We start from the raw sequence: 12,905 nt of genomic DNA on the forward strand, positions 1-12,905 counted from the left end.
CACAACAATTAGTATCAGAGCTAGATTCGTACTTGGGGAATACAATCGTTCACGGTATTGTTCACGTACAGTAGTTGGGATTGAGGAGAAAAATGGAAAAGGTATCGCCATCAGCAAAGACTACTGTGACCAATGCAAAATTTAAAGTAGAGAAATTTGAAGGTACCAATAATTTTGGTATGTGGCAATGTGAGATCCTGGATGTCTTATGTCAGCAAGAGCTGGATATAGCCCTTGAAGAAAAACCTGACAAGATGGATGATAAGGAATGGGCTAAGATCAATAGACAGGCATGTGGAACAATTCGCCTATGTTTGGCCAAAGTGCAGAATTACTCTGTCATGAGGGAGACATCAGCGAAGAAGTTATGGGATACACTGGAAGAAAAGTTTCTAACAAAAAGTCTTGAAAATAGACTTTATATGAAAAAGAAACTTTATCGATTCACGCATGCACCCGGTATGTCGATGAATGACCATGTGAACTCATTCAATAAAATTTTAGCAGACTTGCTAAATTTGGATGAGAAATTTGAAGATGAAGACAAAGCATTACTATTGTTGAATTCTCTTCCTGATGAATATGATCATCTTACCACCACATTGCTTCATGAAAGGATACGATCACATTTGATGCAGTCTATAGTGCGTTGTATAGATCTGAGACTCGAAAGAAAGATAAAAAAGATCACAGAAATACAACTATAGAAGTCTTAACAGTAAGAGGTCGTTCGCACAGCAACAAATCTGGTAGAAGGAGTAAGTCTAAAGGGAGACCTGCCAAAGATGAATGTGTTTTTTGTCATGAGAAAGGGCATTGGAAAAAGAATTGTCCTAAGTTACAAAAGGGCAAAGCTATTTCTGATGCATGTGTAGCGGAGCATGATGAGGAGTCAGACTTTAGCTTGGTTGGCATAGCAATGGTATGTCATACAGATGAGTGAATTTTGGATTCGGGATGTACTTATCATATGTGTCCTAATAAGGACTAGTTTTCTAGTTTTAAAGAACTAGAAGGCAAAGTTATTTTTATGGGCAATGACAGCGCTTGTAAGACAATTGGAGTAGGTACACTCCAATTGAAGAATCACGACGGCTCAATTCAAGTCTTGAAAGATGTTTGCTACATACCTAGCTTGAAGAAAAATCTCATCTCATTAGGGGTCCTAGAATCTAAAGGGCTCACAATCACTTTGAGAGATGGATTACTAAAGGTAGGAGCTGGGGTATTGACGGTGATGAAAGGCACAAGAAGGAATAATCTGTACTATTTAAATGGAAGTACAGTTATTGGATCAACATCAACAGCTTCTGTGAAAGATGCAGATTCAGAGGCTACCAGGTTATGGCATATGCGATTGGGACATGCTGGTGAAAAAGCTTTGCAGAGTTTGACGAAGCAAGGTTTGTTGAAAGGTGAAAATTCTTGCAAATTAGAATTCTGTGAACATTGTGTTTTGGGCAAGCAGATGAGGATAAAATTTGGTTCAGCAATTCACAATACAAAATGAATTCTGGACTACGTTCACAGTGATGTATAGGGACCTACTAAAGTGGCTTCTTTGGGAGGTATGCACTATTTTGTTACTTTTGTTGATGATTATTCAAGAAAAGTATGAGTGTATCTAATGAAAAGAAAAAATGAAGTTTTGGATGCATTTCTTAAATGGAAGAAGATGGTGGAGACTCAGACAGGTCGAAAGGTCAAACGACTTCGATCAGACAATAATACTGAGTACAAGAATGATCCATTTCTACAAGTATGTCAAGATGAGGGCATTGTGCGACACTTCACTGTTCGAGATACACCACAACAGAATGGGGTGGCAGAACGTATGAATCGGACTATACTGGAGAAAGTTCGATGTATGTTGTCCAATGCTTGATTGGGCAAAGAATTTTGGGCTGAGGCAGTTACATATGCGTGCCATCTAATTAACCGGTTGCCATCAGCTGTAATAAATAGAAAAACTCCTATGGAGAGGTGGGCTGGTAAATCTGTGACTGATTATGATTCTTTACATGTTTTTGGTTCCACTGCATATTATCATGTAAAAGAATCTAAGTTAGACCCAAGAGCAAAGAAAGCATTATTCATGGGTATAACCAGTGGAGTAAAAGGATACCGTCTCTGGTGTCCTGATACAAGAAAGATTGTTTTCAGTAGAGATGTGACTTTTGATGTATATACCATGATGAAGAACAAAAATTCACAAAAGGATAACAAAATTAGTGGCACTTTGCAACAGGTGGAGCTTGAAAAGGTTACTGATGATCCAGCTAATATTGAAGGAACAAATGATGAAAAAGTTTCAACCCAAGAACTTCTACAGCAACATGATTCAATTGCATATAGAAGGCCAAGAAGAGAGATTCGTATGCCTGCTCGCTTTGATGATATAGTGGCCTATGCACTTCCAATTGCAGATGATGATGTTCATTCTACTTACACAAAAGCAAGAAGTAACCCTGATGGTGTAAAGTGGAAGCAAGCTATGAATGAAGAAATACAGTCTCTTCATAAAAATTGGACTTGGGAGTTAGTGACATTACCCAAAGGAAAGAAGGCAATTGGATGCAAATGGGTATATGCAAAGAAGGAATGATTTCCTGGTAAAAATGAAGTTCGATACAAGGCTAGATTGGTAGCAAAGGGTTACGCTCAGAAAGAATGAATAGACTATAATGAAGTGATTTCTCCAGTTGTGAAGCATTCGCCTATTCGAATTTTGCTAGCCTTGGTTGCGCAATATGATCTTGAACTAGTTCAGCTCGATGTGAAGACCGTATTTTTATACGGTGATTTGGAAGCGAAAATCTATATGACTCAGCCAGATGGATTCAAGGTTGCTGATAAAGAAAATTGGGTTTGCAAACTGACAAAGTCACTTTATGGATTGAAACAATCTCCGAGGCAGTGGTACAAGCGATTTGATCAGTTCATAAAAGGGTAAAAGTACACAAGAAGTAAATTTGATCATTGCGTGTATTTTCAAAAGCTACAAGAAGGATTTTTCGTATACTTGCTCTTATATGTTGATGATATGTTGATAGCATCTAAGAGTAAAGTCGAAATTGAGAGATTGAAAACTTAACTCAACCTTGAGTTTGAGATGAAAGGTCTAGGTGAAGCTAAGAAGATTCTTGGCATGGAAATATGTAGGGATAGAGCTCATGGTAGAGTTAGTTTGTCTCAGAAGCAATATTTGAAGAATGTACTACAGAAGTTTGGCATGAACGAGCAGACAAAAGCTGTAAGTACCCCGTTGGCTTCTCATTTCAAGCTTTTTGCACAATTATCTCCTTCGACGAATACGGAACAAGAATACATGTTACAAGTTTCGTATTCTAATGCAGTAGGTGGCTTGATGTATGCAATGGTGTGTACAAGACCCGACATTTCACAAGCAGTTAGTATAATGAGCAGGTATATGCATAATCCTGAAAAAGGACATTGTCAAGCTGTGAAATGGATTCTACGGTATATTCAGAATACCATGGATATTGGATTATTGTTCAAGCAGGATATTACACTTGGTAAAGGTGTTATTGGGTACGTTGATTCTGATTATGCCGGTGATTTGGACAAACGAAGATCAACCATTGGTTATGTGTTTACACTTGCTGGATGACCAATAAGTTGGAAGTCTACATTGCAGTCTACAGTTGCGTTGTCAACCACAGAAGCTGAATACATAGCTGTAACAGAGGCTGTAAAGGAAGCTATTTGGTTACAAGGTATGGTTAAAACCTTGGGATTGGTTCAGGAGCTTATTAATGTGTATTGTGATAGTCAAAGTGCTATTCATTTAGCAAATAATCAAGTCTATCATGCACGTACAAAGCATATCGACGTACGTTTCCATTTTGTGCGGGAAATTATTAATGAGGGGAAAATTCACCTTCAGAAGATTAAGACTGCAGATAATCCCGCAGATATGATGACCAAGGTGGTAACAATAATCAAGTTCGAACATTGTTTGAACTTGATCAATATTCTGCATGTTTAACAGTTGAAGAAGGCATTATCAAGTGTTGTTGACAAAGGCAGAGAGAATTATGTGAAGATAAGATTATTCGAATCAAATTTTCAAGGTGGAGATTATTAGAAATCATCCATATTTATGAAAAGTCAAAGATATGGGTATCAAATAAAGTCAAAGATATGGGTATCAAATATTGGAAAGTCAAAGATATGGATATCGAGATATTGGCATAAGAAATCTGAGATATTTGCAATATTTGGTCCCTAATTGTAAAGTGACTTTGCAAGTTGATCCCTGAACCTCAACTATAAATAGGCATAACCATCTCTCATTCTGTATCTCATATTTGCCATTCTCTACTTAAGGCATTGTTCTCTCTCTCTCTCTCTTTGTAAATTCTCACTTGTATTTTGGAGTGAAATATATTTGGTAGTGCCTGAGGACGTAGGCAAAATTTGCTGGACCTCGTTAAATTATTGTGTTCTTTATTGTATTATTCTGCATGAATTGTGAATGTGATTGTAGTGATTTATTGTGCTATTAAATTACGATTGAGGAATATTCTGGCTAGGAAAGACTTGGTACTTAAGCGATCCTTGTGATCCACCTCTCTTTCCTGGGAATTGAACTTAGTGTGATTTTTTAGTACAACAATTTTACTCTTTTACACGCTTCCGCACAATATTCTGCCTTCATTAGCGACAAAGGTGGCCAACAATGGTCCTCCACCCAAAAACAATCTTCTATTCTGGACATGCCCTCTTGAGCCATTGCATGTGCAACCTAGTTCCCTGATCTAGCTATGAAGGTGAACCACCAGTCCAAAAATAGTTTTTGAAAATATTCATGTCTTTATAAAAATATAATCTTTAAAAAGTTAAGAGTAAACTATAATTAATGTTACTAAACTAGTAATAAGTTTATATTTTGATCACCTAACTTCAAAAAGTTATAAAATGATTGCTAAACTATTCGAAAGTTTTTATTTAAGTCAATGAGAAACTTAATATTAAATATAATTTACTCAAAAATTAAATATAACTAGATTTTGTCAAATGACAGCATGAAAATAGTTGGCTCCACCCTCAACTCGGTACAACTGAACCATGTGCTATTTGATCTTTTTGACCCATAAATACAACTAATGTTCGTTGGTAGTTAATATCAGTGACAGCCCAAACAAGACATAGAACTTCAACAATTAGACAAATAAAAAAGTTAAAAAAAAAAAAGACATGTGGGTTTTTGCTTGCTTTCCTGCCCTACACGCTTTCTATCTAACATCACTATTGCATCCAAACACGTTTATATGTGACGACAGTTTCATATTTGCTTATCTCATATTACATCCCATAAAATTTAATTTTGGAAACTTGTAACTGTTTTTTTTATATTATATTCAAATTTGGATTCCTTATTTGAGAGGATGGTGTAATATTGGCACAATGAAAATTTCATGACAGAATCATGATACAAATTGATAATATGAAAGCTATTAAAGCTTTTAAGGAGTACTTAGTTGACTTTTGATAGAGAGGAAGGCTTAGCTTCTCCTCTAGTTTCATGTAATATTTTTGTGTTAGAGGTTGTTAAATTAAGAGTGGGGCGGTAGAAAATTAGATTAATGTTCCAAGTGACACAAGATTATAGTTTGAGAATAACCATAACACAACAAGTCTAGTTGCAAAAAAACATTGAGATCTACGAACACGCGTTAAAAAGGTGTGGTCAGAATTGCCAAAACAATAAAATACTGTCTGCCCAAAATCTTTTTCTTTCAAGCCACAATTTTCCACTCTAAGCATTTCCGCCCCTACTCTTAAAATCAACACGTGTCTTTCCCTTTTGGTTCCTTCCCACAAAATCAATCTACACCTGTCCACATCCTACCTTTCCTTTCACGCGGGCAAATAAACCGCGTCGGTAGACCTTTTAAATACGCCTCCAAAACCAGCGAAAATAATAATAACAAAAAGAAAAAAATAATAATCTCATCCATGGCGAGTGTTTTAGGTTCAGTTGAAGAGATGAAGAAAGTATTCAACAAATTCGACAAAAACGGCGACGGTAAAATCTCTCGTGACGAATTGAAATCGGTGTTAACTGCTTTAGGTTCGGCGCCGTCTTCCGGCGAAGTGGATCGGATAATGTCGGAGATGGATAAAGACGGGAATGGCTACGTAGATCTAGATGAATTCGTTGCTTTTCAACAAACGAACATCAATGACGACGATGGTGAAGCACAGTGTGGTAACAAAGAGCTCAAAGACGCGTTCGATATGTACGATCTGGATAAAAACGGATTGATTTCGGCTAATGAATTGCACGCCGTGTTGAAAAGATTAGGTGAGAAGTGTTCGTTGAGTGATTGCCGGAGAATGATTAGTCAAGTTGATAAAGACGGTGATGGAAACGTTAATTTCGATGAGTTCAAGAAGATGATGACCAATGCTTCAAATTAAAAGGTTAAGTTTTTTTTTTTCAATTTACCTTATGAAAGTTAATTAGTTTAGGAACCCTAATGAAATTAGTATTTGGAACTGTTAAATGTGTGTATGTGTGTATATATTATGATTGCTCACTTACAACTTCTATTTAATGGCAATGGCAATTAGGTTTTATTTTTGTTTGTTAATGTGCGAAATTAATTTAGGGGTTTATATTTATATTTATTTTATTAAAATTATAAAACTATGCTTAAAGAAAAGGTAAACTACTCATCTAACTTTTAGTATATTTTTTTAAAGTTATAAAATGATAGCGAATTTTTTTTGACAATTTTTAAAATTGATATAATAGTAATTTTAACTTTTAATATTTATAAAGTATGACAATTTAGTCTTGATTTTTTAAAAAATTAACCCTCAATATTTATACATTGTGTAATTTTTTGTAGTTTTGCTTCTTCTTTTTTATCATTTCACCTAAAAAGCTAAGAAAACAAATTTATTAACTAAATTTAATTGAAAATAAACACAAAAGTAAAACTACAAAAAAAACACAAGGTGTAAATATTAAATATTGAGAGTTAATTTTTTATAGGACCAACACTGAATTAACATGTATAAATATTGAAGGTTAAAATTGTTGTTATGTCAATTTTAAAAACTATCACAATTAACTGGTTGAGGATAAAAAAGATAAAATTAAATAAATAAGTGGTTATTTTATAATTTTTTATTATCAATTAATTAAAAAATAAATTTATTAATAGTCAGGTGATTATTAATATAGTTGAACCTAAAAATAATTTTTTTTCAATAGGATTGTTTGATTCAATGGGAAGCATGTGAAGCTTTTTTTTTTTTTGTACTTAAATTTCATGTGAAGCCTTTTTAGTTGTGGAAACTTTAAAAATTAATATTATTTAAAAAAAAACTAACAAAAAAGTGGAGCCGTTGGATTTGGGCCACTTAAATAAATTTATTATTTGTGTGGAGTAGCAGACACGGAAATATTAACTGGAAAATGCTGAGCTCAACACGGTATTGGTTGGGTTGCTTGCTTTACTTTGATTGGTTTTTAATATATTTTTGGGAAGTCAAATTTATAAATTCAAACCATTTTTTTTCCTTATTGGATGATAAAAGAATCTTGATTTAAGTCAAAATGTAAAGAAGTTATTTGTAATGATTGGTTTAGGGAAAAAGAAAATCAAAATTGTCGTTTTTTTTTAAGTCAAACAATGACTTCATAAGCTTCCATCATAAAATAAAGGTTAAATTGCAGATTTAGTAATCAAAATTTTTAAAAAATTACAATGTCTTATATTTAATTTTACCTGTAATCAATTTTTAAATTGAAGTTATGAAAACATTAATTTTGATTCATTCCATCACCTTTTATATTTAGAACAACAAAATTAACATCACAAATTATTTTTAATATATTCAATTAAATACCAAAACAATTGAAATTTAAAAGTAAATCATATTTTAGGGGAGAACTAATGTTGGGATTTTTATTTTTGTGATTTGTATATATAAACATAGATAGTTTTACTTTCAAGTGTCAAATCGTAAGAGTTGAAAATATGAAAGCAACTTGAAATTTAAATGCCACAATTAGATTCTGTGTTGCATACTAGCAAATAGTATTGCAAAGATTTTGGTCTGTGTTAGTACGAAATTGTTCACGGAATTAATAAAACAAAACTCACATTGCAAACAAGTTACAATTATGCAATTCCTTAGAGCAGTTCCTAGGTCAATGCATTGTCAAAGAAAGGGCATTGGTATTACACGGGAGACTAGCAAATGCCAAGCCTTCATGCATTAGATGTGTGCAACTTGTTCGGGTTTTTTACCCAAATATATTAAAATTTTTTTTAAATACCTATATAGGTTGTCAGCTAGATTAATTATCGAAATTGTATGTTTTTTTAATCACGCCTATCTGACAGGCGCAAATCAATTTTTTATATTAATTTTTTTTAGTTTAAATAAAATATTATTGGTTTTTTTCCCGGATTAGTATATAACTCGGGTATACGAAATACAGGGACTAATTGAGCCTATCTGACAGGCGCGACTAGTTGTGCCTAACTCAGATGCACGAATGGTGGACCCCACTGCTGCTTCATTTTTCCCCTATCTTATATAGTATGTTGATAGTCAATCAACTATATTCATTACATAAATATGAAATTATTTATATATTTTTTAGTTTAAATAAAATATTATTAGTTTTTTTCCCGGATTAGTATATAACTCGGGTATACGAAATACAGGGACTAATTGAGCCTATCTGACAGGTGCGACTAGTTGTGCCTAACTCAGAGGCGCGAATGGTGGACCCCACTGCTGCTTCATTTTTCCCCTATCTTATATAGTATGTTGATAGTCAATCAACTATATTCATTACATAAATATGAAATTATTTATATATTTTTTAGTTTAAATAAAATATTATTAGTTTTTTTCCCGGATTAGTATATAACTCGGGTATACGAAATACAGGGACTAATTGAGCCTATCTGACAGGTGCGACTAGTTGTGCCTAACTCAGAGGCGCGAATGGTGGACCCCACTGCTGCTTCATTTTTCCCCTATCTTATATAGTATGTTGATAGTCAATCAACTATATTCATTACATAAATATGAAATTATTTATATTACAAAAATATTTTTGTGGAGCTCGACGTTCATGTTGCGGGCGATTACGGTGATCAACGTTCTCGCCATCCATATGTAGGGTTGTGCGAAACATCGATGAAAAATCATATGTCTCAAATGCCATCGATGAACTTGAGCCGGGAGGAGTGGAGTACGGCGATGGATACATATAATTTTTCATCTATGTTTCGCACACCCCTACATACGAATGACGAGAATGTTGATCACCGTAATCGTCCGCAACGTGAATGTCGAGCTCCACAAAAATATACCCCTAGAACCACACTATCAAACCATCAATTTTAGGGGGTTTTGTAATATAAATAACTTCATATTTATGTAATGAATATATTTAAACAAAAAAATAATATAAAAAATTGATTCGCGCCTGTCAGATAGGCGCGACTAAAAAAACATGCCATTTCGATAATAATTTAGCTGACAATCTATTTAGGTATTTAAAATTTTTTTTAATATATTTGGGTAAAAAACCCAACTTGTTCCCTAAATTGAAGATGATAAGGGATGCTTATTCCCGAAAAAAGGTTCTTTTAATAAGATCCATTATGAAAACTCCACTTCGTAAATCAATTCAGTGTCTTAAAATAAATTTAACGCTTAGCTTTTGCGTTTGAAAAAAAAAAAAAACTTTTTGACATCAAATATCATTTTTAATCACCATTTATAATTCAATGTATCTTAGGTAATATTAAATTTAATAGTAAAATGTTATCTAGATAAATATTAAATTAAATTAAATATATCATATTAATGTCTAGATAAATATTAAGTTAAATTTAATATTAAATTTATTAAAATAATATTATCTTTGAAAAAGTTAATATGAAATTAAGTTACTCGATAAAGTCCCACTAGGAGTCTAATTTTTTCATTGCTCTACCACCGAAGAACCACTGTTGTCAAACACCTGCCGGCCACTGAATCACCGTCATGCTCAGCGGTGCCATCACCGGCACAACTGTCTTGGTATCCCTAATCGTCATTGTTTTGCCCGAATGGGCCTGACCGGTTCGGTTGCTGCCAGTGACGCCCGACCAGTCTGGTCCAGCCACCGGTTGGATCGTCGACCCAGTTTCATACATAGGGCCTGGTTCAACCAGTTTTTGAGTTTTAGTCTCGAGTTTTGATTCTCAGGTTCAATTTTCGATCTCGGATCCAATTTTCAAGTTCAATTACTCATTGGGCCAACTGTCTAACTTGAAAATTAATTTCTAAAAATATCATATTTATTTTAATTAATTTGATTGATTTAATTTTACTTGATCAAAATTAATTTTCCCAAAAATCACTAAGATTTTCCAAATTAAATTTTCAAGAAAATTTTTTAATCAAATTCTCTAGTTGAACAAATTCTCACGACTACCTAATTTAATTCCACGTCGAATAAATCAACTCAATTAAATTATTTCCAAAGTCATAAAGCTTTCTTCTGATTCAAATGCAATACGATCGAGCCTTTGTTGAGCTAGCGAATGGACCAATTAGACATATACAATTAGGCTAAAGTAATTTCAATAATGTCCAGAAGCATTGTTTTGATAATTCACAAATTATTTAATCATGGAGTCAATCCACAAGAAGTACCATGAATGAAAACTTATTATTGTATACTCTTTATGAAAATAATTCATCCAATGCTTTGTCCAATGACCTCATCATGTGTGTGTTACCCCCTTATATGACATCCTTGATTTCTTTGAGTTAAATTCGTTCACTCAATACAATCTTATTTTATATCATTGTCACCATTATGTCTTCTTAATGATTAATATGATCATTATTTCGAAAATAAGCAACTTGTGGTCACGTTCCATATTTATCAATCCACACAACGCTAATGAGAGGATATCATTAACTCTTTAATTGAGCTATGAATTTCATTGTTGATAGTAAATCCATGTCATACACAAGTCATGTATCCAACATATTGGCTATCAATTCAATCATCTTTAGAGTATAAGCCTCCACTTATATTAAAGCACATGAGTTACATACGTATGGTCAGTGGCTTAAGATCTAGGTAAATCACACCATGAACGTCACAAGTGAATTAATTTACAAACAGATTCAGAATTAATACAACTTGTGTCGAATCTAATCTATCATTTTTCTAATGAGTACATCTATGTCTCTACCGATAGAGTTAGTTGTTCCGATTGCCAAGATTAGCCATCTCCCTAATTGGAATTGTAGACAACATAATAATCCTTCTAAGTATTTGAATTAAATGCTCAATTTGATTCTTTTATGGGATTACGAACTCGTTTAGATTATCTACTAAAGTAAGTTGTCTTTCTCGCAATGTAAACGTTCTTACATTGCCACTTATCATCAATTTGAACTTAGACAATCAATGAGCTAATATTTGTTTGTCACAATTTCGCTATGTATGCAAAACATGAAATATAGAAACACAAAAGATATAATAGTGAAATGTGAAATTAAATTTATTTATTTATTCATCATTTAAATACATTTAAATACATAGAAAACAATTACATGTTTACTACAATATGAGTAGATTTCCCAACAACCCTAAGTTTTCAAACCCTATGTTTTTAGGATATCCTGGTAGGTGGTCTTACTCATAGCCTTATCTTAATCTGTTTGTGGTTCCTTCACCATCATAAAGTTCTTTATCAGTGCATTCACCAATATTTTCTTCTTCCCCTCCTGCTAACAATAATACTCAGGTTTTTGTTGCTACACTTGATATTGTTGGTGGCAATGCTTGGTATCTATATTTAGGGGCTACACATCATCTCACCAATAATGTTGCCTCTCTTACCTTAACTATTCCTTACACCAGTCCAGGTAAGGTTTTTTTTGGTAATGGTAATGCTTTGCCTGATGCTTGTCTTGGTCAATTGTCTTTATTTATGAGATCTCACCCCTTTTATCTATGTTCGTTATTGTATGTTCCTGGCATAACTAAGAATCTATTGTATGTGTCCAAGTTCACAAAGGACAATCAGGTATTGGTTGAGTTCTATCCTACTCTTTGTCAGGTTCGAGACATGAAAACATAGGATGTTTTACTTCGTGGCTCACTACTTCATGGCCTTTACTATCTTCAGTATTCTCCATAATAAGAGCTTGTTGCTTCCTTACTAATTAGTTGTTATATAGTTGAAAAATCTATTTTGTTGGATGTCTGACATCATAGATTGGCCATCTAGTACCACAGTACTCATGCAAGCCTTGACTCTTTGTAATGTTGTTTCTCAAAGGAATAAAGCTGGTGTTGTTTGTGTAGCTTGTCATTTAGGTAAACAACATAAATTGCCTTTCTCCAAGTCTGATACTCTGTATATGATTCCACTTAAGTTAGTTGTTGTTGATGTTTGGAGGCCTGCTTCTTTTCTTTCCAATGGTTTTCGATACCATATAGTGTTTACTGATTACTCCCGGTATACATGGGTGTATTTTTTGAAGCAAAAGTTGGGTGTGCTTTTAGTGTTTGAGCAGTTCTATTGTTAGGCTGAGCATATACTTAGTTGCAAGTTAAAGGTTCTGCAAACAGATGGTGGGGGTGAATTTCAGGCTCTTAAGGCTTATCTCATTTCTTATGGCATTGTTCATTGATTTTTCTGTCCACACATATTTGAGCAAAATGGGCTTGCTGAGAGGAGACGTCGACATATTGTGGAAATGAGTCTCTCTCTATTAGCATATGCATCTTTGCCACTCTCTTACTAGAATAATGTATTTAATAGTGTAGTGTTCTTGGTTAACAGGTTGCTTTCAGCTCCCTTAGGTAACGTTTCTCCCTATGAAATTTCACA

General features: G+C 33.7%; 1 protein-coding gene across 9 annotated transcripts; it reads left to right on the forward strand.

Annotated features, from left to right (window-relative positions):
- The first annotated feature begins 5,934 nt into the window (after positions 1-5,934).
- LOC107953912 (calcium-binding protein CML24) lies at positions 5,935-9,690 on the forward strand. Of its 9 annotated transcripts, XR_005916088.1 has the most exons (4): positions 5,936-6,450; positions 8,486-8,586; positions 8,739-8,815; positions 8,968-9,690. XR_005916088.1 is itself a non-coding variant. In XM_041097400.1 (2 exons), the coding sequence occupies exon 1, from the start codon at positions 5,983-5,985 to the stop codon at positions 6,445-6,447; it is 465 nt and encodes a 154-aa protein (XP_040953334.1). In that variant the 5' UTR covers positions 5,936-5,982; the 3' UTR covers positions 6,448-6,450; positions 8,486-8,906. The 9 variants fall into 9 exon arrangements, 3 of the variants coding, with proteins under 3 accessions (XP_040953334.1, XP_016744845.1, XP_016744844.1); XR_001699384.2 differs by lacking the exon at positions 8,968-9,690 and having other exon boundaries at positions 5,935-6,450; positions 8,510-8,586; positions 8,715-8,906; XR_001699383.2 differs by lacking the exon at positions 8,968-9,690 and having other exon boundaries at positions 5,935-6,450; positions 8,510-8,586; positions 8,739-8,906.
- The last annotated feature ends 3,215 nt before the right edge of the window (positions 9,691-12,905 follow it).

The sequence above is a fragment of the Gossypium hirsutum genome, chromosome D07 (assembly GCF_007990345.1).
Source record: "Gossypium hirsutum isolate 1008001.06 chromosome D07, Gossypium_hirsutum_v2.1, whole genome shotgun sequence".
Lineage (NCBI taxonomy): Eukaryota > Viridiplantae > Streptophyta > Magnoliopsida > Malvales > Malvaceae > Gossypium > Gossypium hirsutum.

Coding starts and splice junctions, on each gene's coding strand:
- LOC107953912 (XM_041097400.1), top strand. CDS start 5,983: ATGGCGAGTGTTTTAGGTTCAGTTGAAGAGATGAAGAAAGTATTCAAC.